Source organism: Colletotrichum gloeosporioides, assembly GCF_011800055.1.
Source record: "Colletotrichum gloeosporioides strain Lc1 chromosome Unknown consensus_51, whole genome shotgun sequence".
In the NCBI taxonomy this organism is placed as follows: Eukaryota; Fungi; Ascomycota; class Sordariomycetes; order Glomerellales; family Glomerellaceae; genus Colletotrichum; species Colletotrichum gloeosporioides.
The window spans coordinates 269142-293779 of NW_025544696.1; the positions used below are offsets into that span (position 1 = coordinate 269142).

Sequence of the window (24638 nt, forward strand, 5' to 3'; positions counted from 1 at the left end):
GTTTTTGCTAGAGAGCTCTGGTGGTTTAGTCTGCGATAACCGTGGGGCTGGTGCAAACAGAGCGTCATAGATCCATAATTTGGACGCCGGGAGAGCTCTGGTGCCGCCCAAGTTGCAGGGGTCTTCGGGCATTGTGACCACCGAATGCTCCGTTCGCTTAGGTCTAGAGACGCCCAAGCTTCTTTGTTTAACGATGATCGAGGACAATCAAATCCTTTCAAGAACATAGACGTCGATGTGAGGGTAGATAGCATCGATCTGCGCTAGCTCACATCTCTGAATACCTCCCATTCCAACTTGAATCAAAATCGAGGGTTCATGATAGTTCGTCCTTGCAGATGGCTACCTAGATCCCGTAAATGTCATCGCCTTTCAGCGGGCAGGTCACCCCTCCAAAGCTGAAAGCGCGGCGCGTCGCAGTGCCGGGGGAGCTCCAATGAACGCGGCAGCCCCGCTGTGGGGTTGCACTAGGTAAGGTAGGCACTACCTAGGCGAGGAGCTGGACCTCCAAAACAAAACTTCACCTCAGCTGGCAACACGTCAAGCCTTGATATCGTCAACGACGCGACCTTTATGAATAAGGAAACCAAAACTTGATATCGTGATATCAAGGTCTTGAAGTACTTGTCTAGGGCTGGTTTATAGAAACTGAGCGCCTAGATACGGGCACTACTGAGGACGCGGAGGAGAGAGCGCACTTGCCCTGTGAAAACGTCTCCCAAAACCGCAAACACGACGACATGCTCCTGCTTTCACCGCAATGACACCTGCTTCCCATCCGACGAACTCAGACGTTGCTGCAGGTCTCTTTGGACATTACCAGACACATGTGATCTTGTCGTCCCGTAAAGCTCCGCAACATGAAGGTTCTTTGCGTCGCAGAGAAGCCGTCCATCTCCAAGGCCGTGGCTGGCCACTTGGCTGGACAGAATCCCACAGTTGTGAGCGCACATCGACGAATTCGCGTTTGCATCAACTGACTGACTTCGTGACAGCATAACACTCGCTCGACATACATCAAGAATTATGGCTTCAATTTCAACTTCGGCCCGCCATGGAACGCGTGCGATGTCACCATGACAGCTGTTCTGGGCCATCTGACTGCCCTGGATTTCACTCCCGCAAACAAGAGCTGGCAGCATCCTCCCCCGGAAAGCCTCTTTACCGCTCCAGTGGTGACTTTAGTGCCGGATGTAAGTGTCTATGCCCATCGTATTGAGCATGTGGCAGCCACTAACTTTCGCAGGACAAGAAAACCGTCGCCGAGAATATCGAGCGCCAAGCACGTTACTGCCAACTACTTGTTATCTGGACCGATTGCGATCGTGAAGGAGAGCATATTGGCAAGGAAATTGTACATGCTGCCAGGAAAGGCAAACCTGATATCCAGGTTAAACGTGCCACATTCAGCAATATTGAGCGAGCGTAAGGCGCCCGTCCTCCTTTGCCATGGAGGGCCATGCTGATGAATAACAGACACATCCTATCCGCAGCACGTCGGCTCACCGACTTAGACCAGAAGCAAGTCGACGCTGTGGACACCAGAATAGAGCTAGACCTCAGGATTGGATACGCCTTCACGCGTTTCCTGACCCTCAGCCTCCGGCCTCTCGGGGGCGCGCTGCAGGAGAAAACCATCAGCTACGGTAGGCCAGCCAACACTCAAAAAGGGTCCCTTCTGACTCTTAAATAGGCTCTTGTCAATTTCCCACCCTTGGATTCGTCGTTGATCGGTACTTTCGAGTCCAAAACTTTGTGCCTGAGCAGTTCTGGAGTATCAAAGTCATGCACAATCGCGAAGGGAAGAAGGCCAACTTCAGTTGGTCACGCAACAGACTCTTTGATCGCATGTCTGTCGTGATTCTTTACGAGCGATGCATTAGAGCAAAGAAGGCCAAGGTCACAAAGGTCCAGGAGAAGGCAACGAGGAAATGGAAGCCGCTCCCTTTGACCACCGTTGAGCTCCAGAAGGCAGCCACTCGCCTTCTCCGCATGAGTGGTCAACAGGCCATGACTATTGCGGAAAACCTCTACAACAGGGGTTTTATCAGCTACCCCAGAACAGAGACGGATCGATTTGATAAAGGCATGGACCTGAAGGCGTTGGTCAGAAAGCAAACGCCACATCAACGATGGGGCGAATATGCTGAAGGCCTCCTGAATGGAAACTTCAGCCAACCGCGCGAGGGCCGACACGACGATAAGGCTCACCCGCCTATTCATCCAGTTACATATGCTGCTCCGAGCGTGTTGAAGCCGGAAGAGGCGCAGCTCTACGAGTATGTTGTGCGGCGGTTCCTTGCCTGTTGCTCCGAGGATGCTAAAGGTATGGCAACCGACATTGAAATCCTCTACGGCGAGGAGACATTCCACGCGCGCGGCCTACGCGTCCTCGAGCGCAACTATTTGGACGTCTTTGTCTACGAGAAGTGGAACGACTCGGCAGAATTGCCACACTATACCCAGGGGGAAACATTCGTTCCAACAGAGGCCATGATGACGGATGGAAAGACTAGCCCCCCGGGCTACCTGACAGAAGCAGACCTCATTGCGCTAATGGACGCCAACGGCATTGGTACAGACGCGACAATGGCAGAGCACATTCAGAAGATCCAAGACCGGGAGTATGTACAGCTAGCGGACGGCGGACGACGTGGCCAGGATGATGACGACGGCGATGACCAGGATAGACCTCCATCGCCGCCGGCAAGAGGTCGGGGACGCGGCAATCGCGGACGCGGCGGGCGTGGTGGGCGCGCCGCGTCAGGAGGCCGCACAGGTCTCAAGGTCTTTATCCCGACCCAGCTCGGGGTGGCTCTTATCATGGGTTTCGATCGCATGGAATTCGAAACGAGTCTGGGCAAACCTTTCCTGCGTAAAGAGATGGAGAACAAGATGAAGGCAATATGCGACGGGCGCATGTCCAAAGAAGCCGTCCTGCGCGAAAGTCTTGGCCAGTACCGGCAAGTATTCCGGGACTCTCAAGAAAGACTGAACGTGCTTAAAGCTGTAAGTAAGGGTCCCATCACTAACATGTTCACGCGCGCTGACTTTCCTAGGCGTGTCGCGAATACATGGCGCTGTAGTTCAACATGGCATGGTGTTCTTGACGTTGATAAGGGCTGAGCCCTGGATGAATGCGAAATGTCAGGGCGCCGAAGCGAAGTGGGATGATCCTGAATGATGTCGTCACGGTTGCAAAGCTCCATACGCACAAGGACCACGGTGTGAGATTTCGTTATCAATCGTGTCCACCAGAATCCAAACGTGGGTGCGACGACTGGCACAATGGGAGCCTCAAGTTCCGAGAACCGGCGCAGTTATTACTAGCTTGTCTGGCTGCGCGACATATCCGAAGATGCAGGCTGTCGGCGGCTAAGAAAGACAGCTGGTGGCCTTGGTTGACCGGCCGTTCGGGACCAGGCAAATCACGGAAGAGGTCGGAGAGGCGCAGTGATGAGGGTGTGATGAACCCCGCCCGCGATATCTTGGACAAGAAGCGGGGTGATTACTCCTGGGGATGCAGCTACTGCAGTCGCTGCAGTGGTGCCGCCGCGATGAGGGGGCACCCGGAAAGAAGTCGGTCCAAAGGCGGAGGATTTTCCTGGGATCTGAAGCCGAGAAACGCAGAGAGCGGCGGCGGGTGAATACCCACAGACTTCCGATGGGAAGCAAAGGGCAGCATCGGGAGAGGGGCCATCTGGAGGAGCTTGGAGCCCGAAGCCTCAACGATGCAGCACGTCACAACGTGGGGTTTCGTAAGTGGATGAGTGACGAACACGGCTCGTGTTGGAGCACGATGATTCGACAGCGGCTATGCTATAGCTTCAACAATGGAAGTGAAGGAGTTGAGAAACAGGTGTCCACAAAGTCAAGACAACACCAAGTACCAGTGGAGGTACATGGAGGTATTGGGAGCGGCACATTCACTGTTGCGTTTCTTCAGAGACGACGACGAAGGTTGTGGCGGCTGGCGCTTCGGGGCTCAAACTGGGACGCGATTCCTCTACCTCCACGTTTAGGCGAGAAGCCAATCAGCGTGAAGCCTGGGCGCAACGTGATGGTTGCGCTCGACGGCGTGCGACGTAAAGGGTTGCGCGAATTCCGGGGAGGCCTGAGTCGGATGTGCTGCAATTCCAGGCTCAAGCTTGCTGCGGCCAGCAATTTTGAGGAAACCGAGACAGGTACGGACAGGAACACGGATACACGGGGTGGCTGGTTCAACCTACGATCTCCATTCGGATTCCACTACATGATTTCCTGTTCGTCATGTAAAGGCAAGGTACCGGCGGCAACGGATACGATACGATGTGATGCACATCAGCATCAGCACATCGGCAAGGGAACGAGAGGGGGTGTTTTTCTCGTTGCTACCAGGCTTTGATAGGGGGTGGAATGCTGCTCGCTGGAATCAGATCAGATGAGATGCGATGGAGGATTGGGGGCACATGGACGGATTTGATGGAGGGGCGGCGATTGCTGAAGAAGGTCGTCAGCTGTCGGCCACCACGAAAAGGAAGGCGAAAGAAAGGCCTGGCTTTCTGGCTGGGCTGACTACGGCGCATCGGGCGACATCATACTTGGATGAGCATGGTACACTTTCAGGTCATCGTCAGCCATTTGAGCGCCTCAGCCGACCTTGGCTGTTGACTGATAATGATAAGCGTCGAAGATACGGGCGTGGCTTATCTGTTCGAGGCAAGGTACCTCTCGCAAGCTGTTCACAACACAGGCCGTGTGCGCGTAGAGATATTGTGCATACCTTGGTTTTTGTGTATCTTTACTGTGGAGAGAGGGTAGGGCGAGCGTGGGGCGTACGGCGAGGTACTCGACAATACGTCTCTCCAAACGGCACAAACCTAATAAGGTGAAGGGTCAGTTCCAGCCCCATGCGTCCTAAGTTCCAAGCCACACCGCAGCTGGGGTGAGTCTAACTTTACCCTGCACACCCAGCATCACGTTGCTGGCTCCACGAAAGAGCTGACCTTGGACACAGTGTGTCGCACACTCGTTCCCGCGACTACCATACACAGAGGTCAGTCGCAATTCGCTTCTGTATGATTCCTGTTCAGGGCAGAGAGTCAACTTTGATTGATGGCTGAGTTGGAATACGACGGCGAGGACAGACTTGAGTTGGGCCTTATTTGCCTCTGTGTCAGCCATGCACAGTTTCTTTGTTTCGATGTTGATTGCGGTTACCCCAAAGCCATCTTGGGGTTGCGACAGCGTGCCTTTCCCGCTGTCGCTGGACGATGGGTAAGGGGACAACGACTCAACCGTCCCTTACGCTCCCCTCCTCAATTGGCAAGTCTGTCTTTGAGTTTCGGAAACATCCCTGTGTGATTAGGGTATCAAAGATACACAACTCAACCGCGAATACTCGCTCACATCGCGACAATTCAACAACAACACACGTCCTCCAAACAACCCACATGACGGAGCCTACAGGTCGTCCGTCACCGCGGCGCTGACCCCAAGGTTGACCGCCGCGGGTTCTCCATCGTGATGGATACCTCTAGCTTGGGAGCTTTTTTAACAACTTGACCGCCGCAGGTAGTCGCAAAGTACCTTACCCATGGTTTCATGGGGTCCCATGGAGGTTTAGGAGAAGAAAATGGCCCGCGACGTGCCCATGTGCCCACGTCGCGTTGTTCTGCTGGCCCCCCGCCAACTGGAGTCGCTGAAACGAAGTTCCCACCCGTCGACCTCTTCCCCGGACTGCCGATAGGGTCAAGCAGGCCTTCTGGGACAAACAGTTTCTGGATACGGGGGGAACATCACCCGTGGCCTTCCGGAATTGCAGCGATATCCACACATGATTTTCGCCTAACAGGTGTGGGCTTCTAGGCCCCTTGGATGTCCTTTTTGTCATTCATCCCGTCCCTCTGCCGGATCCTCTGGGTAGGTATCTACAAGGTACAGGGGAAGCCTCCCTTCCAGAAGGTCGGCTTTGTCTTTGGCGAAAGGGGGACGGCAAGACGGGTTTGACGGGATCACCAGTGACAGACTTGCAGCAGCCTCAGTGCTTCCCTGCCGGGCATCACGTCTCGACGAATACTCCGACGCGGCCACCACACGCCACCGTTCGTCCCGAATCATTATTATTTTAATCGCAACCGCGGCGCAGGAGTGTCAAGTCACTGGACGCACCCACAAACCTTGAATCGACTCTATCGGCACAAAAGCCAACGATGTACCCCGTCATCGACACATAAGGCATAATCGAACCTACACCTCGGCAACAGCGTGCGTGGCGGCCTTGCGGCATATCGTGTTCGTCGAAAGCTTACCAATCTGTCGGAGATGGGCAGCACCAAGACCAAGGCAGAAGAAGGCCGTGAAACTCTGGTTGATGCGAGTTGCGACTTGCGACTTGCGCTCTCACCAGATTGCCTGTTTCCATTTTCAGTTCCCCCCTCCACCCCTTGAACTCCACCATCGATAACACAAACTCGATTCATGAACCTCGATACCATACCCCTTGATTTCAGTAATGGTTGCTCGCTCTGCCCACGAGGCCTTTTAGGTTGTCGTAGGGTTGCAGAACCCCAATCGCGATCTCCTCCCACACAACCACACACTTTTTTTCTCACGATTTAGAATTGTGCGATGTCGTCGACGTTGGGAGGAGGCATTGTCAATGTCCGTATCCGCTTCCTTTGTCGGCCAACCCCTGTCATCCCGTGACCCATCTGTCAGGGCGCCCTTGTCACCGTCTTCTTTCCAACCCCTGGCTTTGGGACGTGGAGTTCCGGCTGGGAAGAGAGTGAACACACACAAAAGACGCGGCCACGGTCTCGGTCCACAGTATCAGGCAAAACCCGCCAGCAGCAAGCAAGCCGCACTCTTCTTTCCCAGACACCGGGCGGTGACAGCGACAAAGTGTTTCCACGCGCGCGCAGGAGGCGGAACGGGGGGCCTTGCTACATGCCTGCAGGCCGCTGCTTGTTGGGCGTGGCCCCTCTCTGGTACTTAGACCAACGCAGGCCACAGCGCACACTCCCACAGCTCTCCACTACCCGGAGACGAGACCGCTTTCCTCTGCCCAAGCTTGGGAAATGTGACAGTGTCGTCATCAATCGCCGACAACCTCGAAAGAAGATGAGGTGGGCGGGCGGGCATGGCCCATCGCGCGCCGGCCGGCCGGTTGACCGGGGACCTGGTAAACAACAAGGGCAACGAAGACCTCACAATCACACCTCCCCTATTTTTTTTGGTGTGCTGCGTTGCAATTTTGAGAAAAATTTGAAATTTCGAAATTTCGAGTGAGGAGTGCTCAGATCAAGTACAAGATCGAGATTCGCCGGAGAGAAAATTGATGCCCTCTTTGGCGAGATTGGAATTCCTTCGTATGCGAAGGCGAGATCCGAGGGAATGACGGTGCCTGGAAAAAGCAATGATGCGCCTCGAAAATAGAAAGGCCACACTTTAGCAGCAAGAAGCATCAACGGGAGCAGAAACGCAGCCGCAGAGAGCAGCAGAGCAGAGCAGGGGCGTCTGGGTGAACCGTCCGCCCGGCACTGCAATTTCGTGCAGAAACCAGCTGAGTGTGTCTGTGGTTCAATCAATCAGAACCATCAGTCTTGTCTTCTCTTCTTCATGTCCGTCCCGTCTGGCCCCTTTCCATGAACAATTACAGACGATTGTCTAAGACACATGGTCGGAAAGGGCGAGTTTGGTCGTCATAATCCATTCTCCTCCCCTTTCTGGACCAGGGCTTTTGGGGCGTGTTACAATCACATTACACAGGACGAGTTTGCAACTTAGACCCAACCCAACCAGGCCAAGGAATCAAAAGACACGGTCTAGAATCCAAGAAGTAAGTCTTGGTCCTAGACGCAGTTGCTTCTAACAGTTTCCAAGTAAAAGCGAAAAGAATGCGCGACGTGTCCTCGCAAAGACCAACAACATACAGCCATCTGAACGCGCCGTCGTCTCTCTTACAAGACGCGCACACCACAAACACAATGTGCAATAATGCCTGGACCTTGTCCGCCGTCAGCTGGCCCCCAAGCTATTCCCGTAGACCTTGGACTTTTGAGACTTGGACACACACACTGCTGCTACTGCTACTGCTGGTGCTGATGCTGCGAAATGGGTGGCCGGCCGTCCAAGCACGCCAGCTTGACGTTGGGGTGTGACTCTAACAATCAGCTGGCCATGGCTTGAGGGTACAATTGGCTAGGGACTCCTTTTTTTGGGAGTGGTCGGTGCAAGGACATGAGGGATAGCCATCATTGGTCCTCTGGTCGCAGGCACAGGTTGTCACCACCTGGCAACGGACCCCCCAGCCCACACGCCCCTTCTGCATCTGCGATTCCTGTCGGCGGCGCTCTTTGTTCGGCTTTCGCTGTCGCCGCCGCTGCTGCTGCTGCTGCTGCTGCAAACCGGTTGGTTGCCTTGTGGTTTGGGTTTCTGGTGCGGTGCGTGCTGCAGCCTGGCTTGGGCCTTCAACCACACTTGTTCGCCTTTCTTCGCCTTCATTGCCAGGGAAGTGCAGGCCAAGCAGCTGCAGCACTTGCGTACAAGGCGCGCGACCTTGGTTTGACGTATCCGTGTCGCTGATGTTGTCGGTTGATCGGTTGTCATCGACAGGTAGGTACCTACAATGGTACTTGGGGCGGATCACTCAGCGTGGAGGCGGCAAGACTCACACTCGTGGCCGGTAAGGTACGGTAAGGTAAGGTGAGGTACTCCTCAGATACCTCCCCATCCTGGCCCTTCCTTGGGTTGCATCCGTCCGGTACCGTGGGTACCTCCTCCCCGGCCGCCGTCTCTGAAAGGTGCCCACCCCAGGTCTCCCACGTCTGCAAGGTCGCTCAATGTACCCCAAGTATCTGCGCGGTATCTACCCTCCTCTACTTACTATGGCAAGCACAGAGTCGTAGACTCATGGCTCATTGTCAGTCTGTCACTCGTCGTTCTCCCCCAATCGCCCATCCCACGCCGTATCCGTCGCCGTTCCCTTTACTTTAGCCCTGGTTGTCGCCCTTCCTCGCGCTCCCCTTCCCTTCCTTTTCCCTCTTCTTCAACACAAATCCAACAATACGAAGAATCACACAACCATACTGACGAGATTCTCTTGTCACAGTCAAGATAATCGCAACAGCTCTGCCAGCCTTGATCTGCCAAAAGTCACTAGCCGGACCGTCGACCGCTTTGCCTACCCGCAAAGTTCCACACTTGCTTTCGCATCCCTTCCGCTTCTAGCAGTACGTCAACAATTAACCCTACCACCACCCGTCATCCCCCTGGTGACTCAACACCACCACCAAAATATCACCATATTTTGTGTGTTGTGTGTGCATCTGCCGCCTGTCCCTGCTCAGACACCAACACTGGTCATCTGCCTCGTTACTGACTTGTCCCAGACACGTCTAGAAGCATCAGACACGTCTAAACGACATCATGGCGACCATGGCAGCTGCTGCTCGCGATTTCAACCAGGCCTCCGACATGAGCCGAGACAACTTAACTGTTGTAGCGGCTCGGAGTGTCCCTGCGACGACTGTGACACGATCTCAAGCTCTCCCCACCCCTCCCANGTCCCTGCGACGACTGTGACACGATCTCAAGCTCTCCCCACCCCTCCCAACTCCATATCTCCCGCCCTGCCGCCTCACGGCCTCAAGGCCCAACTCCAGAAGGCCAAGCTCGAGCCTATTGACTCCGACCTTGACCTGCACGATGAGCAGGCCCGGCGACAAGCCTCGCGCTCGCCCTCCCACGACACGACAGGCACCATCAGCACCTCGCTGCTAGCCAAGCACCATCTCCCCGAGATCCTCCTCAACCATGGCCCCTTGGCCATCCGCCACATCATGGGCTACCTGACAACGTCGGTACCGGGCTTCGCAGGAATTCCCCCGACGAAGGCTCGTCGTCTAGTGGTTGGAGCGTTGGAGGGCCGCGGAGGCGAGGGTGGCGGTGTCGACGGCGACGTGGAGTTTGAGAAGGTGGGCTGGGGACGATGGGACGCCCGACGACGCGGACAGCCTTCGCGGAGCTCGCCTCCTACAGACTACCGCTCTGGCATCCCCATCAGCAAGAACGGCGGACGCGGCACCGACAGGTCTCGCCTGAACGCTACCTCTTCCAGCAACGGCGACGAGTCGTTCGTCTTCTCCCACGACGACCGCGACGCCATGATGATGGAATGCGAAGCGGATAAGATGTCCCTGGATGGCTCAGCGTCCGCATCGTGCTCCGAGGCTCCGGACGACGATGACATCATGAACGATGACCCCGAGGATGCTACCGACGACGAGGACTGGGCTGCTGTGGGAGCTGCCGCTCTCCGCGCCGAGTCCTACAACGCCGCTGCCCACTCGGCAGGACGCAGCTTCCTCTCCAACGGTGTATATACTTCTGGAGGACTGCGATCCGTTGCAACCGGCATGGCTCGTTCGCACCAACCTTTGCCCTTCGACTTCTCGGCGCTGGGGGCCACGTCTGACGCGCAAGAGCGTGAGGCGGTGGAGGCTCTCTTGCGACTGGGTTCTGTATAATACCATTTTGCATAGCACGGCGTTGGGGTTGGGAGACGCGCTGTGCGATCGGCCTTTTTTGGCTGATGAGAAAGCGTCTCCCTTTTTTGATTGGGTTCGGAACGGTTGGCTGGGTTGGCTGGGCCAAGCATTCCGTGTCTTGACCATGGTGATTGGGCCGGCGTGCCCTATATCTCATCTCACCTCTCCATTGACACGGCGACACTACATTTTTCTGGGTTCGGCGTCCTGGCATTGGAACGACAAACCACGCCCTCGCGCGAAGGGCAATCAATGTGGCATTGGGCACCACTTTGCATTACGATCACGGCTCTATTGGAGGATACCCCTACATCTGTCTGTCGGCTTTCGACGGATCACGCTTGGCCGGTTGGCCATTGGGACGTTCATCGCGCTCCATCTCTGGTCGAGTGTCCCCTGGCAACCCGATGGCAAGAACCAACGCAGCATGGCACGCGCTTGCAGGCTTCGGTATCTCAGGATCAGCTGCCATGGCACGGAGATCATGGACGGAGTGGGAACGATGACAGGTTGGAAAAGGCTGGCCTGACACCACACTCCCACACTTCGTTTCTCTCCTATTCATGCGTATACCTCTTTTTGCACATACCCCATTGTTTTCCTTTTACATCTGCATACCCCACTTCAACAATCGTGGAGGAACAACACAACACATCTAGGCTGGGCGAGCGTCACCTCGTCAGCCGCCACATTTACACCCTTCTCATCACCTGTTTAATTGCCTGGGGGTTGAAGAAGACATTATGGCTACTCGGGCTGTCTCGGCACCGAATGAGAAAAAAGAAATATCGACACATACACATACTGTGTCTTGCGGACTGGAGACGTTGGACCTGAAGAGGTCTTGAGCAACTCTCGCGGAGGATAGGACGCGTTGGAACAGGGAACCAAAAACCCGGAGATGCTTGGCTCGCTGATATCGTCCATTTTCTGATCGGCTTTGGAGCACTATGTCTTTTGGGGCATGAGAATGAGCAGAGGAGAAAATTCGAAAAGAATTACACAAGAAACCTCCCCCTTTTTTGGTGAACGGCGGCTTTGGGGGTTTTCTACGCTTGGGCGGCTAGGTCTAGCTCAAAGAATGGAACTCTTGACTGTTTGGTCCCATTTATGATGGTCCATCGTTATCGTGACTTGTGCTACTGAGGGTTGTGATGCGTCTTGGGGATGAGCTATAAAAACTTCTCAGCTGGGAATGTTTTCGGAGCTTGCCCAACAATGGGCCGGGGCCGGAAGGGCGGTGACCGAATCCTCCTCGAGCCAGTCAATGTGAGGATGCTTGAAAGCATGCTACTGTCAAGCGTGTGTATGATCACTGATATCAACTGCGAGTCGGTTATCTCAACGGCTACCTCTATTGTCAGTGGTTGATACGCTTGACAAGAAAACATGGACGGGAGCGAACAGCGATGAGGATGAGAGTACTTGTCGCAAACGAATCACGTCACAAGGGAGCGCCGTTGACCCCATCGACGATGAACTGAGGCATTGCTGCATCGCAAAAAGCCTGTGGATGCAGGCAGATTGGTTGAAAGACGACTCACACCTGCGCACGACCTTTTATAGGAGGGTCTGCGTCCTACCTCGACACCTCGCGGGACGACGTGGAAGCGTTGACGATATATGAGTGTTCCTCAACGCGTTGACTGTCAAGTCGAAAGGCACGACCAAGAATGGTAATTTGTCGATCGTCTCTTTCTAATGGATGGTGCGATGGTGGCAGGTTGATAACTGAGATTATGCGGAAATTATGGAACGCTCGTCCTATCACAACGTCGAGCGACTCATGGGTTGTTAGGAATACGAACAGAGAGCCAGAGAGGAGCAGGAGAGGAGGTTGCCTTGAACGAGGGGGGATCTTTCCACGGCTTAGGTTTTGCTCAGCCCCTGAAGTCGTTGGTCTCTGCCAAGTGACGCGTCTCGAAATTGTGCCACACGCTCGTGGCTGTCATATTTGGCGTTTCCAGATATGCGAAACAGCAACAGGTTTATGTTTGTAGGGGGCATGTGTGTCTGGACTTTGATGAGGATATTTAAACTGAGGCTCGGCCGCTAAGGCGTGATTTCTTTTCGCCAATTCGGTTGACGTCGAGCACGACTTTCTATTGTTACCAGAGTTTTCTGAGGGCTTCCGCTCATTGCAGGTTTGTTGTTTGACAGGGCCCTGAGATTCGATATCGGGGTATGTGCCTCTGGTTTTGGGTTGTTATTCTGGGCAATATACCATGAAAGACGCTGACGACGAATTCTTTTCGAGGGAGATTGAGCTCAGGGGCTCGGAAGCCTGGTTTTGATGAGAGCGAAGATGAAGACAGCTCAGTACGTGATGTTAAGATTCCACCCCGTATTGAGAAACGATTGATTGGGATTCCTGTCCTTTGAGAGCCGATTCGGCCTTTTTCTATGCTGGACGATGTCTGGTTTCGTTTGCCTGTGCCGCACAGCGTGGACAGCAACCTTCCAGGTAGTCGTAAGCTGGAGGGCCAGAGGAAGTCTCGTGTCGATATTTTTAAGACGTTTTCTACCGGGAGAAGTAACCCGCTTCAACGACCGGCCACCATATTCTGGGGCTTTTTGTCTACAACGAGCAATGGTGTTGTGCCTTTCCCAAGACGTTCGCCGTGTCCGAGTTGTGGATGGGGACCTTGCGCGGGCGTTTTCGGGACCGAACGAGTCTGCGAATACGGCCATCCTTTCTGTTGGCTTCTTGGGCTTATTCGTAGGATGCCTACTATTGTTGAAGTCCCGTTTGAAACAAGGGCCGAAACTTTGTGGGCGTGAAGCACGTGTATCGCAAGAGGTTTATGTTGCTTTGCTGTACTTCGAAAGATGTCACAAACCCCAAGAAGTGAATTGCCTTTGAAGCTCATCACCAGTCGAATCTATGAATAGTTTCTTTATAGTCACAAAATTGGGACTTTGAAAGGACGGATTCAGCTACTAGAGCTAGAAGTTGTAGACGTTGACTTGGCTACTTGCAGCAAAGGAGCAATGTGTAGGCTTTTCGCCCGTCGTTCCCCCACGAGATGGTGTTTGAAAAGCTGATAGATGCGTACGAAAGTCGGGATGGTACTGGCGTAGATCGACTGTATAAAATATAAACTTTGGTTGATGTTGACATCTTGCTCGGCAGCAATTGCTAATCTTCGATAGGTGACCAACAGTCTCCATGAAGTGACACGCATGAGGTTGGCGAGAAGGAGACTAACCAGGCTTTCCATTAAGAGTCTGTTTCCGAGGTTGCGAGAGGTGTTCCTTCGGTCTTCGGATCCTTCATCCCTATGCCTTTGGGAGTATGTGACGTGTATGCAACGGGGACGTAATTGAAGTGAAATGGGAAACAGCAAGGCTTAAAGATTCCGTACTTGAGGAAGATGCAAGCTCACAGATGTCGCCACTGAGACAAACAGAGAGGTCAAGATGCAAAGCGAATCACATTGCCCTGGCGTCTTATTGGCAAATTGGGCTGTAAAAGTCATAATTTAAATCTTGGTATCAATATGTTGCATTATGTCGCTGATTCGCTATGAAGTATATACACATCAACCACCCTAGACCAAGAACTCGTTGGGCACGTAGAGCGGCATGGAATCCTCCCACAGGCTGTCCGTCAACATGCGCTTGTTAGATCCGTCAGCATCCATTACAATGATCTGGCCGTACGGCTGGAAAGTCTGGTCGTAGATGGCGGCCTCGTCACGGAAGCCGTACATGCCGCTCGAGTACAGGATCTTCCCGTCGGCGGTCCAGACGGCGTGGGCGTCGTTGGCTCCGCTGGAGGTGAGAATCTGCAGGTCCGTGCCGTCGGGGCGGATGGTGGCGACGTCGAAGTTGGTCGAGCTCACCTTGCGGGTGAAGACGAGGCGCTCGCCGTCGGGCGACCAGAAGGGTAGGTTGTCCGTGGCGTTGGTCAGGCTGCGGACCTCGCGGGTCTCGAGGTCGAGGATGCGGATGCCGTAGCGGAGACCCCACTCGCGGAAGGCGACGTAACGTCCGTCGGGAGAGTAGCTGGGGAAACCGGAGTGGACGGTGCCGTCGGTCAAAGCCTCGTAGTAGCTTCCGTTGGAGGTGGCACGGTAGACGCGGGCCTTTCCGGTGGCGCGGGACTGGAACCAGGACCCAAGACCAAAGACAACCCATTCTCCGTCAGCAGACCAGGCAGGCTGGAAAGCACCGGCGAGACCCTTCGCGACGAGGGCGGAGTCGAGTTCGCCGGTGGAGTAGGAGTCAAAGACGAGCTTGAGATCGCTTCCGTCGGGGTTCATGGAGACAATGGAGGAGTTGCCGAGCTGCTTCTGAGTGATGACGAGGCGGCCCTGGAGAGAAAGCTGGGGGAAGACATCCGTGGATCGGTACTCCCAGTCCTCATCCCAGCTGTAAAGGGGCTTCTCCTGAGCACGCGCGGTGAAGCCGACCTTCTCGTAGACAACAAACTTTCCATCAGGGGACCAGGCCGGGGAGCGGATGGCAGCCTTGACGGCGGCAGTTGCACCGGAAGTGTAGTTGTAACCCTCGTTATCGTTGCCCTTGATCAAGTACGCAATGTTGTCGGTGGCATCCGTTTCCCCAGACAACCACTGGGGGAACATCTTGAGGCCAGAGCCAGAGGCATGCTCCACACGATCAGTTCCAGTCTCAAAGTCCACGGAGACGATCGCGGATGTGACAGCGGCTACAGACTCGGGACGATGCGCGTTCCATGTGTCCTCGACGGTGATCTCGTAGTACACCACGCGCTTGCCATCCGTAGACCACTTCGGGGAGCCGAGGCAGTATCCGGACTTGGTCGCAACTTCGCGGAAGCCAGTGCCATCAGGACGGATGGCGTAGACGGATAGTTCCTGCGTGTGTTCCCAACCGGTTCCATTGCCGTGGCCACGCCACGCGGTGTTGCGGTCCGAGGCGAACGCGATCCATTCGCCGTCAGGAGACCAGCTGGGGCGGAAGTATCCATCCGGCAGCAACGGGTCGCCGGCGATCTCGGCGGTGTTGGTGAGGTTGCGCCTCTCTCCGGTGGCCAAGTCCTGGACCCAGATGTTGGTCTTGTAGCCGTTCTCGGTCGAGACGAAGGCGAGCTGGGTGCCATCGGGTGAGAGCGCGCCGGCGTCCTCGACAGACGGCGTGGCGATGAGCTTCTCCAAGTCCGAGCAGGTTCCGTTGGCCGCGGCAGAGACACGGCACCTGTACAGGTCAGAGTTGCCGTCGCCGTTGCGCTCCGTCGTGAAGACGACCCATTGACCGTCCGGCGAGAAGGAGGCGTGGTACTCGAAGGAGGAGCTGTTTCCGAGAAGCTTGCGCTCGTTTGTGCCGTCCGCGTTGGCGATGTAGAGTTCAGACGAAGAGGGGCCGATGCGGTTCATGAGGAGAACGCCCTTCTTGCCGTCTGCGGCCGGGAGACCACGAGCGGAGTGGGCTTGCGGCAGGGCCGCAGAGTTGAAGTCTGCCCGCATCTGGTGGACATGGCGGGCAAAGGTTGAGCCCGTGGCGAGGCCAAGGACAGAGTAAAGGAGTGACGACCGCATCTTGGGGCAACCTCGAGGGAGAAACGAACGAGAGGAGAGAGGCTGGGTGGCGAGTAGAAGAAGGGAAGGTCTATGAGGCCGCTACATGTTGTCGTCTTATATGTATTTCCGCTTGCACAGCCTGCCTGCATTCGCCATTGAGCGCATTTGGAGATTCAACGCCGGAGTTCGACATTGACGAATTCTTAATCGACCAGGGTCCAGGGGATCGGCACCGAGCCCAGATCACTGCGAGTTCAATGGTGTCCATCAAGATTACAACGCTTCCTTCCCGCACAATTGCCGTTTTCCGCCTGCGGAGGGCGATTAAGGTCTTGGCAACGTGGGAGGCAAGGGTCGTGGCAAGAGCTTGTCTAGACAGTTGGCTCCGAAAAGAGGTTCAAGAGGTTGTAGCGAAGCTTCCTCAGCGCGATGCTATTCGATCGCATCTGCCCCACTCACGGGCCTCGGATAGCTCCCGCCTGCAAGTGCCTGGAGTGGAGGACCCGAGCCTATGGAGAGGTGCCCATCCTCCTGCTTGATTGAACGGACGCATGAGGAAGGGGCCCAATAGTGATTTAGTGATTTTGCATCACCTGCGTTCTTTGGAAGCGTACCGAAGTCCGATGAAGAAAATAAGTAGGAGGCCTGCAAAGAAAAAAAGTCATGCAACGGTGCGGGGGTGATGCGAACACCAACCAGGGTTTTTCATGTACGGCACCTTTGATGGAGTGATGTTGAAGTTGACTTGTCTTATCAATCAGTTTCTTTTCCAAATGATCTAACTTGATCCACCCCTGTCCCGAGGGAGAGGTTTGCTACTTAGTACGGCGTTTTCATGCCGGCCGAATCGGCGGCGAAAGGTTCCACCTTGAGAAGCTCGGCCTCGGTCGAAGACCAGCAGTCGGGGTTTCAAATTGCATGGCCCGTAATGTGACGAGATGCAACACGAAATTCTTGAGAAATATCGAAAGGCTTGAGTTGATCTTGAAGTCTCTAAACGGCCTTGATTGAATCGAGAGCACCCTCTGTGGCAGTCTACCACCTGTTGGAACACGATCTAGGTGGCTATACAGGCGATGAGGCATTCGTAACACAGCGAAATGTGCGCAAACCTCTCCGTTCAATTCATCAAGCGAGGTTCAAAATTTGACATAGTCACTCCAGGAAGCTGCAGGAAATAGAACGTCCCCAACCAAGAGGAACCAAGCTTTGATAGATAGTTGACATGGAAATCTGTGCAGTCGAGTTATCTCCAAAAAGAGAACATTCGCAACTCGATCACTATGCATAATAGCATCTTGTTATTATTATTTGCCTCTTTAGCGTGTGTTATTATTAGTGTCTTTAGTGCCATGCTCTCTACTTTCCTCTCTATCTTGGGCAGCTCTGACAATGAGGCTCGACAAATCTCGTCAGGTTTGTAGTTTAGACTAAACCATCTTGCCTGTCTACCCTGAGCGGATTTTGATCTCGTAGGTAACCATGAGGGCTGGTCGGACAGATTTCATGGTTGAGGTATCACCGTTGGAAACGCTCATTCTGAATTCACAGCAACCCTCCCTGATCCCTAAAGCTGACAAGATAATTCTTCCTCGTTCTAAACCACTCTTAAAACAATACGCACACACTCGTCTTTCTTGTTGCTCGCACACACATACAACATTCTTCTACACACATGATCACTCATTACCATTCAGTATAGCCGCGTCTCTCCAGCCGAACAACTCTAGATCATATCTATCTGCTACTTATACAATGGCATTTAACGGTATCTATACCTACCCTCATGCCAAGGCGAGTGCCAAAGGCCCGTCTATTTCTCGGTCTGCCATTCTCAAGGCTTCAAACCAGCCCATAAAGTCCACGTCTCAAATCATTGCAGACGCAGGCTTTGTTGCGTACATGGAACAGGCTCAACCAAGACACGCAGAGCTTTGCCGTCTCTTGATCGTGGAAGCCCTCCGTAAGCAGGGTACTGACCTACACAAGTACCACGAAGGGCAAAGCTTTTATATGCAACGACCAGCTAGTGATGCGCCGGAAAACCACTGGGAGTCTTGCCTCGTACTCCTCTCCGCCACCGAGTGGATCACCATCAAGCCCACTGACATCACTCGAACGAAGGTTGCCATCCCACATCAAACGAGCCGCGACCTGGCACAAAGCCTCGTCGACGAATACCCACACTTCGAAAACCTCACCCGTCTCATCCAGCACGCTGGCAATTGCCTGGTTGAGATTTGGGAGGGAAAATGCGATAGTAGCCATATTTACGATAAGGGCAACGGGAGAAAACTGGCGGAGAAGTTCTATAGCATCGACAGCTCCAACGTTGCATTCCACAACCTCATTAAGGACTTTCTCCAGCGCACGTCAATAAATACTCCTTCGACGACACAGACAACACAGAAAACACCAAATTGCGCGTCAAGGAGATCGGCGCTGGTATGGGAGGCGTGGCAACATGGTTGGCGCCCCTATTGAAGGAAAAGATTGGCATCTCCAACGCAACGTACTCTTTCACAGACATTTCAGCAAAGTACGTGCTTCAGGCAAGAGAGAAATTCTCCAGAACGACATACAATAAGTTTATGGACTTTAAAGCCACTAGTGTTGAGCGGCCTCCGGAGCCCTGCGTCGCTGGCACCGAGGATGCCGTCGTCGCCGTCAACGTCATCCGCGAGACATCGGACATCGTCCAATCACTTAAGAACATCCGCCAATATCTTCGAAAGGAAGGCGGTATCGTTCTGTTTCTCGAGACAACAGAATTAGACTGCTGCTGGAAGGACTTCCTCTTTGGATTTACGGAGAGTTGGTGGAACAGGACGGACAAGAGAGAGCAAGCTCTGTAGTGTGAGGTTGAGTGGCGCAAGGCTTTCATCGAAGCTGGATTTGATATAGTTGGACAGACCACTGGTAGCCGCGGGGACTCGGGATTCCAGACGCTTTTCATGGCGTCCACGCACCCAAAGGATGCGGCAAAGTCACCCAAAGCTTATAGAGTTTTAGGTAGCAACGGACCATGTGTTCAGATAGGCACGTTCATATATAATATAGAGTTTTGCTATTCGGCGGGTACTTCTGGCTAACCGGGCGGATGATTACCTGTATTAGGTCCAGTGGTTTAATTTATATTACTCAACCTTTACTATTATCGTCGCTATTCTTGTCCCTCTCTCTCTTCCTATGTTTAGTACTATCGTTATTATGTTATTATTATCGTTATCATTATTGTTATAGTTATCGTCGTCGTCGTCCTTGTCGTTGTTGTCCTTGTTGTCTTCGTTATCGTCGTATATCTACTACCTATCCCCCCGGATAGCAAGACTCTGTGTTATGGCCAATTTCATGATCGAAAATGGACAAACTAGCTTCGAAACTTCCTCCATCCTTGACTTGTGCGCACTTGCGTCAGCCATCTTGGGTTGTAGGACATGCTACTTTCAGAACTTGCACGGCGATAACACCACATCAAGCTCTGATTTTACAGTTTGTGGAATCTTCAACAGGTCATGATTCGACTGAGCCTAAATGATCAGCGAGCACTTCTGTATAGCTTGAATTTTGAGGTAGAGGAGTGTGATGAGAGAGAAAATCTTAAGCTGATGAAGTGCATTATCTAAAGCATGGAAGCTCATGATGATTCTGGCAGACACAAAATGAATACCAAAAACTACAGATGAGGGTTTGCTTCAAACTTCAAGGCAATAGACATAGTATGTGATAACATAGTCGGCATTGAGGCCAGGAATCATTTGGCACGCCAAAAGCTCCCGCGGGGTTGCGTCATTTTGGCACCTCAAATTAGTGAGACTACTACAATAGACTGTCATGGGAAACGTCCTGTGCGTGACTCCTTAATCGTTAATGACGATGTATTTATAGTTTCGTCCTTCGCCGTCTATACTTTACATTACATATTTTGATTTGACCTTTGACCAAGCATTCTATACCCCTCACCTGACCGGTATCATTCTTTTTGAGTGCGACATCGTTTCAAGGTTTCGACCTGTTCTCATCACAACTCAGTCTCCGGCAAATACGAGTAAAACTTCACTGAAAGAGTCTCACCATCGAGTCGAAAACTCCAACAACACATTAGAGCCCATCTTGCCCCAACTGCAAATATCTTGCAGACCCTGTTGCCAGCTGAACGTAAAGCAGGAAGAAGATGAGAGTCATGGCTAAAGTGGCGATCAAGAGTGCCACGCTGGTTCTCAATCGTCGCACCTTTCTTCTCAGGGCCTCAAGCTCGTCTTCTACCGTCTTGATCGGGGGCGGATCATCCAGAATTTGGCGCTCTTCGTCATTGGTAGATGACGACACTCGTGACTCATCCCGCCGGACTGCTTTGTACTGTCCTCGCTTCGACTTGAAAGAACTCATTTTGGAATGACGGTAAAAAACCCAAGAGAAAAAAATGAGACACGCGACTGGACGATTGTTATCGGTAGGAAAAATGTCGTGAAGCAAGGACTGTTGAGATTCTACTGTTGAGGAGGGGTCGGCAAGGATCCTAGCTGGAGGTACGGCATCAAGGTTCGGTCAAGACTTAAGTTGGCCGGTTCGGTCCGATATGCTCGGTGATAAGAGGACTCCCTCGCGCAAAACTCATGTCACCGTCAGACATTAATCATCTACCAAGAACTGGCCTTGGCGTTTTGAAACTGCTCACGACTAATTCCCAAGCCGAGGTAGTGAGGAAAATACCTGTGCACTGACTTCCGTTCGTGTTCCTTCATCATAGCGTAGTCAGGCGATGTTTTCCTCAAAGGAGTGAGTCGTTTCATAATATTTAGTATATCTAACTCCGAAAACCAAAGGTACGTACAGTCTGGAACATTAAAAATCTACTTGTTCATGAAAAATTCCTCAAAATCCTCATCAGGTAGCGCAGGCTGCTCGTCCACGCCGTCCAGCAGGCCCAGATACCAACTCAAGTCCCTACCGTCCTGCTCACGAACCGCGAATCCGTTGCCCCAGTACCCGAACCGATTCGTCGTGGTGTACTTGAGCTCGTAATCCTCCCACCGCGGGGTGTTGATTGTCTCAAAGAACTGAATTCTCGAACCGGGCCACATCATCGGCTCGCCGTCGACGGTGCCCTGCTTGAACCACGACCGACAGGGCGAGGTCCATGCCGTGCGCGGGAGGAATTTCCTGCGGTGCTCGACGAAGTCGTTGACTGCCTCCTGCCTAGGGCAGAAGGATACAATCTCCTCCTCGGACATTTTCTGCAGCAGTTGCATGACGTAGCGGGCCACTGCCTCGGTGATGGGGAGGAAGCTTCCGTGGCCGTAGGGTCCGAAGGGCCCGTTGAAGACTTGGTTCAGTGTCAGCCAGCAGATCCCTTCGATGGGAGGATTTCGAGGTGCTTACTGATGTAGTTGGGCATGTTTGCCACCGTCAGAGACAGATATGTGTTTGGCGTCTCCTTCCAGTACTCGCTGAGACTGACACCGTTGCGGCCGATGGTGGGATAATGCGGGCGCCAGCTGACATCGAAGCCGGTCGCGCAGACGATGATGTCGAACTCGTGCTCGGTGCCGTCTGCGGTCTTGATGCCCTTGGGTGTGATTTCTTGGATACTTGATGACACGACGTTCACGTTCTCTTTGCAGAGCGCCTCGAGGTAGCCGTTACCGGGCGTCGGTCTGCGGCAGCCGACGGCGAAGTCTTTGGGGATGATGAGGTCTTGAAGATCAGGTCTGGGCGCAAGCTTGGAGCGCATGTCCTTCTCCGCGAACTGTACGATGAAATGATGAGCGGGGTTGTTCCAGATGGAGAAGCAAAGTTGGTTTACTCACATCTCTGGCATCTTGTTGCTCTTTTGACCCGTTGAGGATGAAGCGGAAGCGGGAGTTGAGTTCTGACTCGATCTTCTTCCTGTACGCCAGGTACTTCTTGGGGTCGTTGCGGAGGATCTCATGTTGCTCCTCGCTGTCTGAAAACAAGCGAGTCAGCTCCGTGAGGCTTGAGTTGCGCGGACAAACCACTTACACTTGAAGTTGCTGCCATTCTTTCCAGCAAACCGTTGGCCAAAGCCACCGACAACCCACGAAGAGCTACGAATGAAACAGCTCAGGCTCCCAACGACTATGCACAATCAGCACCTAGATTTGTTCACAGAGGGAGAATAACTTACCGGGCTGGATATTAGGAACGATTTGAACCGCAGAAGAACCGGAGCCGATGACACCGACGCGCTTTCCCTCGAGAGAGATGCTGTTGTCCCAGTTGGCGCTGTGGAGCATCTTTCCCTTGAAGGTTTCCCTGCCCTTGATGGCGGGCCATTTCCACTTGCTGAGAGCACTTGGTCAGATTGAGATCGAGCTCGAGAAAGTTGCAAAGACTTACTTCAAAACACCGCTGGCGTTGACAAAGATGTCGGCTGTATCCTCAATGACGGTGCCATCCTGCTTCTCGACGCGAATATTCCACTTTTGCGTGGGCTCGTCCCAGAAAGCACCGACAACTCTGTGGTTGAGGCGGATGTACTTGTTCAAATCATATTTCTCCGCGACATCCTTGAAGTACTGAAGAATTTCAGGGGCACTCGAGTAACTTTGCGTACCTCGTCAGCAAAGCCCTACCCTGGTTAGGAATACTCTGATTTCTTCACTCACAATTGCGTCCAGTCAGGCGACGGCGCCCAGGAGAACTGGTAATTGACCGAGGGGATATCACATCCGCAGCCCGGGTAGCGGTTCTCGTACCACGTTCCGCCGAGGGAAGGGTTCTTCTCGTAGCACACAAGCTCGAGATCGAGAGTGTTGCATATGCTGACCTCATGCGCGAGGTTGAGAGCGCTCGCGCCGCCGCCGAGACAGACGATGCGGAGCTTCCGGCCACTGCGGCTCGGCTTCTCCAAGATCTTGTACTCGGGCTTGACCGGGGCGGGGAGAGAACCCATGCTTGCGCTTATCAGCTCCGGGGGGTTGAACAGGGGGCGGGGAAGAGTTGGTCAGGGGTGTTGGTCAGGGTTGCTGTTGAGAGTGAGTTGTGACTTGTTCTGTGAGACTGAGTGATGAAAAGAAAGAAGCTGCTGCGACTGCCTCAGAAGCGATAACATGTTATCTTTCGGGGAGATCATTCTTATATGGCAACTTGAAACTTTGGTAACACGATTGGCGATCCGTCGTACCCCGCGAGTGCAGCGTTCATTCGCGTCCTCATGCTGAGCCTGCGGAGCTCCGCTGAAGACAAGCGCGTGATGGTTGAAGAGGCATCTCCACTTATTGTGAGGGTTGTTCCCCCTTTCACCCGCGGCCTTCACTCCGCCGCCACCTCCGCCTCCGCCTCCACCGCAGTCAGCGCAAGAATCCCTCGAACATCTGCCGCGGAAAGAGTGTTGGCTCGCACGATATTATCGGCAATCAGCGTGGGGCAGAGGAGGCGACCAATCTCGAGGTGGTGCTGGGGACCATTCGGAGGCGTATTAGTAAGAGCAGTCCTGGGGAGTCGATAGCGATAACCTAAGAAGTTGCGTAACTCGGATTGGCCTAGGGGAAGCGGGACTAGTCCGTGTAACTGACGACAATCGGTCATGATATACGTTCCAGGACGTAGGAATCAACAGATTGAATTGAATTTCCTGGTAAAATGCGCCTTGTCAGGAACATCAAAAGCACATACACAGCGTGGGAACAGAATGTCTCGTGAATTTGATCAATTTATCTTCAGAAAGACGGAGAGCTATCCAGCACAACGAAAGAGAGAATTCGTCTACAGCCCATATCCTCCCGTCTCCGCTTTCTGCTCTTCCCCTGTCCATCCCTTTGATCAACCCATTCAAGCAGCCGGGGTCCAGGGGTATCCAGGCAAGTACTTCTCGCCGTATGAGAAGGGGCAGTAGACCGCAGGGCAGTTGCACTCCTCGTCCTTCGGGATCGCACTGCACTTGACGGGGAAAACCTCCGAGTTCGGGAAGCAGCAGCAGCACTGCTTCTGGGTCTCCGGCTCGTGCGGGCACAGCTGCAGGGTGCAGATCGGGTCCTCGGCGCCGCCCTGCGCCTCCGGGACCTTGCAGTTGTACCCGGGGCGGCTGCTGTCGCAGCAGCAGAGGTTCGCGGCGGGGCGCGGGGCGTCGCGGACGTCAATGTCGGCCGGGGAAGCGGCTGTGGGGCCGGCGTTGAGGAGGAGGACCAGGGCGGCGGTCGTGATGTTGGCAATGGAGAATCTCATTTTGGTGGTTTTGAGGTGGGTGTTTGTCTGGGAGGAGGCTTGGAGTGATAATATGGATTATGTATTAGGACGTAAGGGAATGTTTTGTGTGGTGCTTGCTTGTGTCTTGTGTGATGAGAAAGAAAGAGGCCCTCGAGGTTGGTTCCCTTTGATGGTTTATATATCCCAGCGGTCACACACAACAACACACAGCGCAGTTGGTTTCGACCAGCGATTCTTGTTGCTCTGTGTAGTTCAAAGGTAACAAGCCAACGATGACAACATCGCCAAGCATGACTTTAGATCATTCGGGATGCGCAGTATCCTACCTCAACCTCGACGGAGCAGCACACACCGAGCGTGAGACAGACTGAGCACCTTTGCTTGCGAGCTTACAGCTTAGCAGCAAACCGTTATGGTAAGTTATGTCTCGAAAAGA

The 24638-nt window shown here is 53.6% G+C and overlaps 5 protein-coding genes across 5 annotated transcripts; 2 read left to right on the plus strand and 3 right to left on the minus strand.

The window, feature by feature from the left end:
- Positions 1-860: 860 nt before the first annotated feature.
- On the plus strand, positions 861-3184 carry GCG54_00007888 (DNA topoisomerase 3; the record flags this gene model as incomplete). Its single annotated transcript, XM_045407863.1, has 6 exons — positions 861-941; positions 996-1193; positions 1247-1425; positions 1477-1646; positions 1694-3013; positions 3060-3184. The coding sequence occupies 6 exons, from the start codon at positions 861-863 to the stop codon at positions 3182-3184; spliced, it is 2073 nt and encodes a 690-aa protein (XP_045263252.1).
- A 6224-nt stretch (positions 3185-9408) lies between these two features.
- GCG54_00007889 (Protein STB3) lies at positions 9409-10508 on the plus strand (the record flags this gene model as incomplete). Its single annotated transcript, XM_045407864.1, has 2 exons — positions 9409-9493; positions 9577-10508. The coding sequence occupies 2 exons, from the start codon at positions 9409-9411 to the stop codon at positions 10506-10508; spliced, it is 1017 nt and encodes a 338-aa protein (XP_045263253.1).
- Positions 10509-14080: 3572 nt separating this feature from the next.
- GCG54_00007890 (Protein TolB) lies at positions 14081-16051 on the minus strand (the record flags this gene model as incomplete). Its single annotated transcript, XM_045407865.1, has 1 exon — positions 14081-16051. The coding sequence occupies one exon, from the start codon at positions 16049-16051 to the stop codon at positions 14081-14083; it is 1971 nt and encodes a 656-aa protein (XP_045263254.1).
- Positions 16052-20886: 4835 nt separating this feature from the next.
- Positions 20887-22949, minus strand: GCG54_00007891 (putative sterigmatocystin biosynthesis monooxygenase stcW; the record flags this gene model as incomplete). Its single annotated transcript, XM_045407866.1, has 7 exons — positions 20887-21386; positions 21416-21782; positions 21844-21980; positions 22037-22132; positions 22182-22348; positions 22394-22600; positions 22663-22949. 7 exons carry the CDS (start codon positions 22947-22949, stop codon positions 20887-20889), a joined length of 1761 nt encoding a protein of 586 aa, XP_045263255.1.
- Positions 22950-23827: 878 nt separating this feature from the next.
- On the minus strand, positions 23828-24220 carry GCG54_00007892 (uncharacterized protein; the record flags this gene model as incomplete). The annotated part of the gene is made up of 1 exon (XM_045407867.1): positions 23828-24220. The coding sequence occupies one exon, from the start codon at positions 24218-24220 to the stop codon at positions 23828-23830; it is 393 nt and encodes a 130-aa protein (XP_045263256.1).
- Positions 24221-24638: the final 418 nt, after the last annotated feature.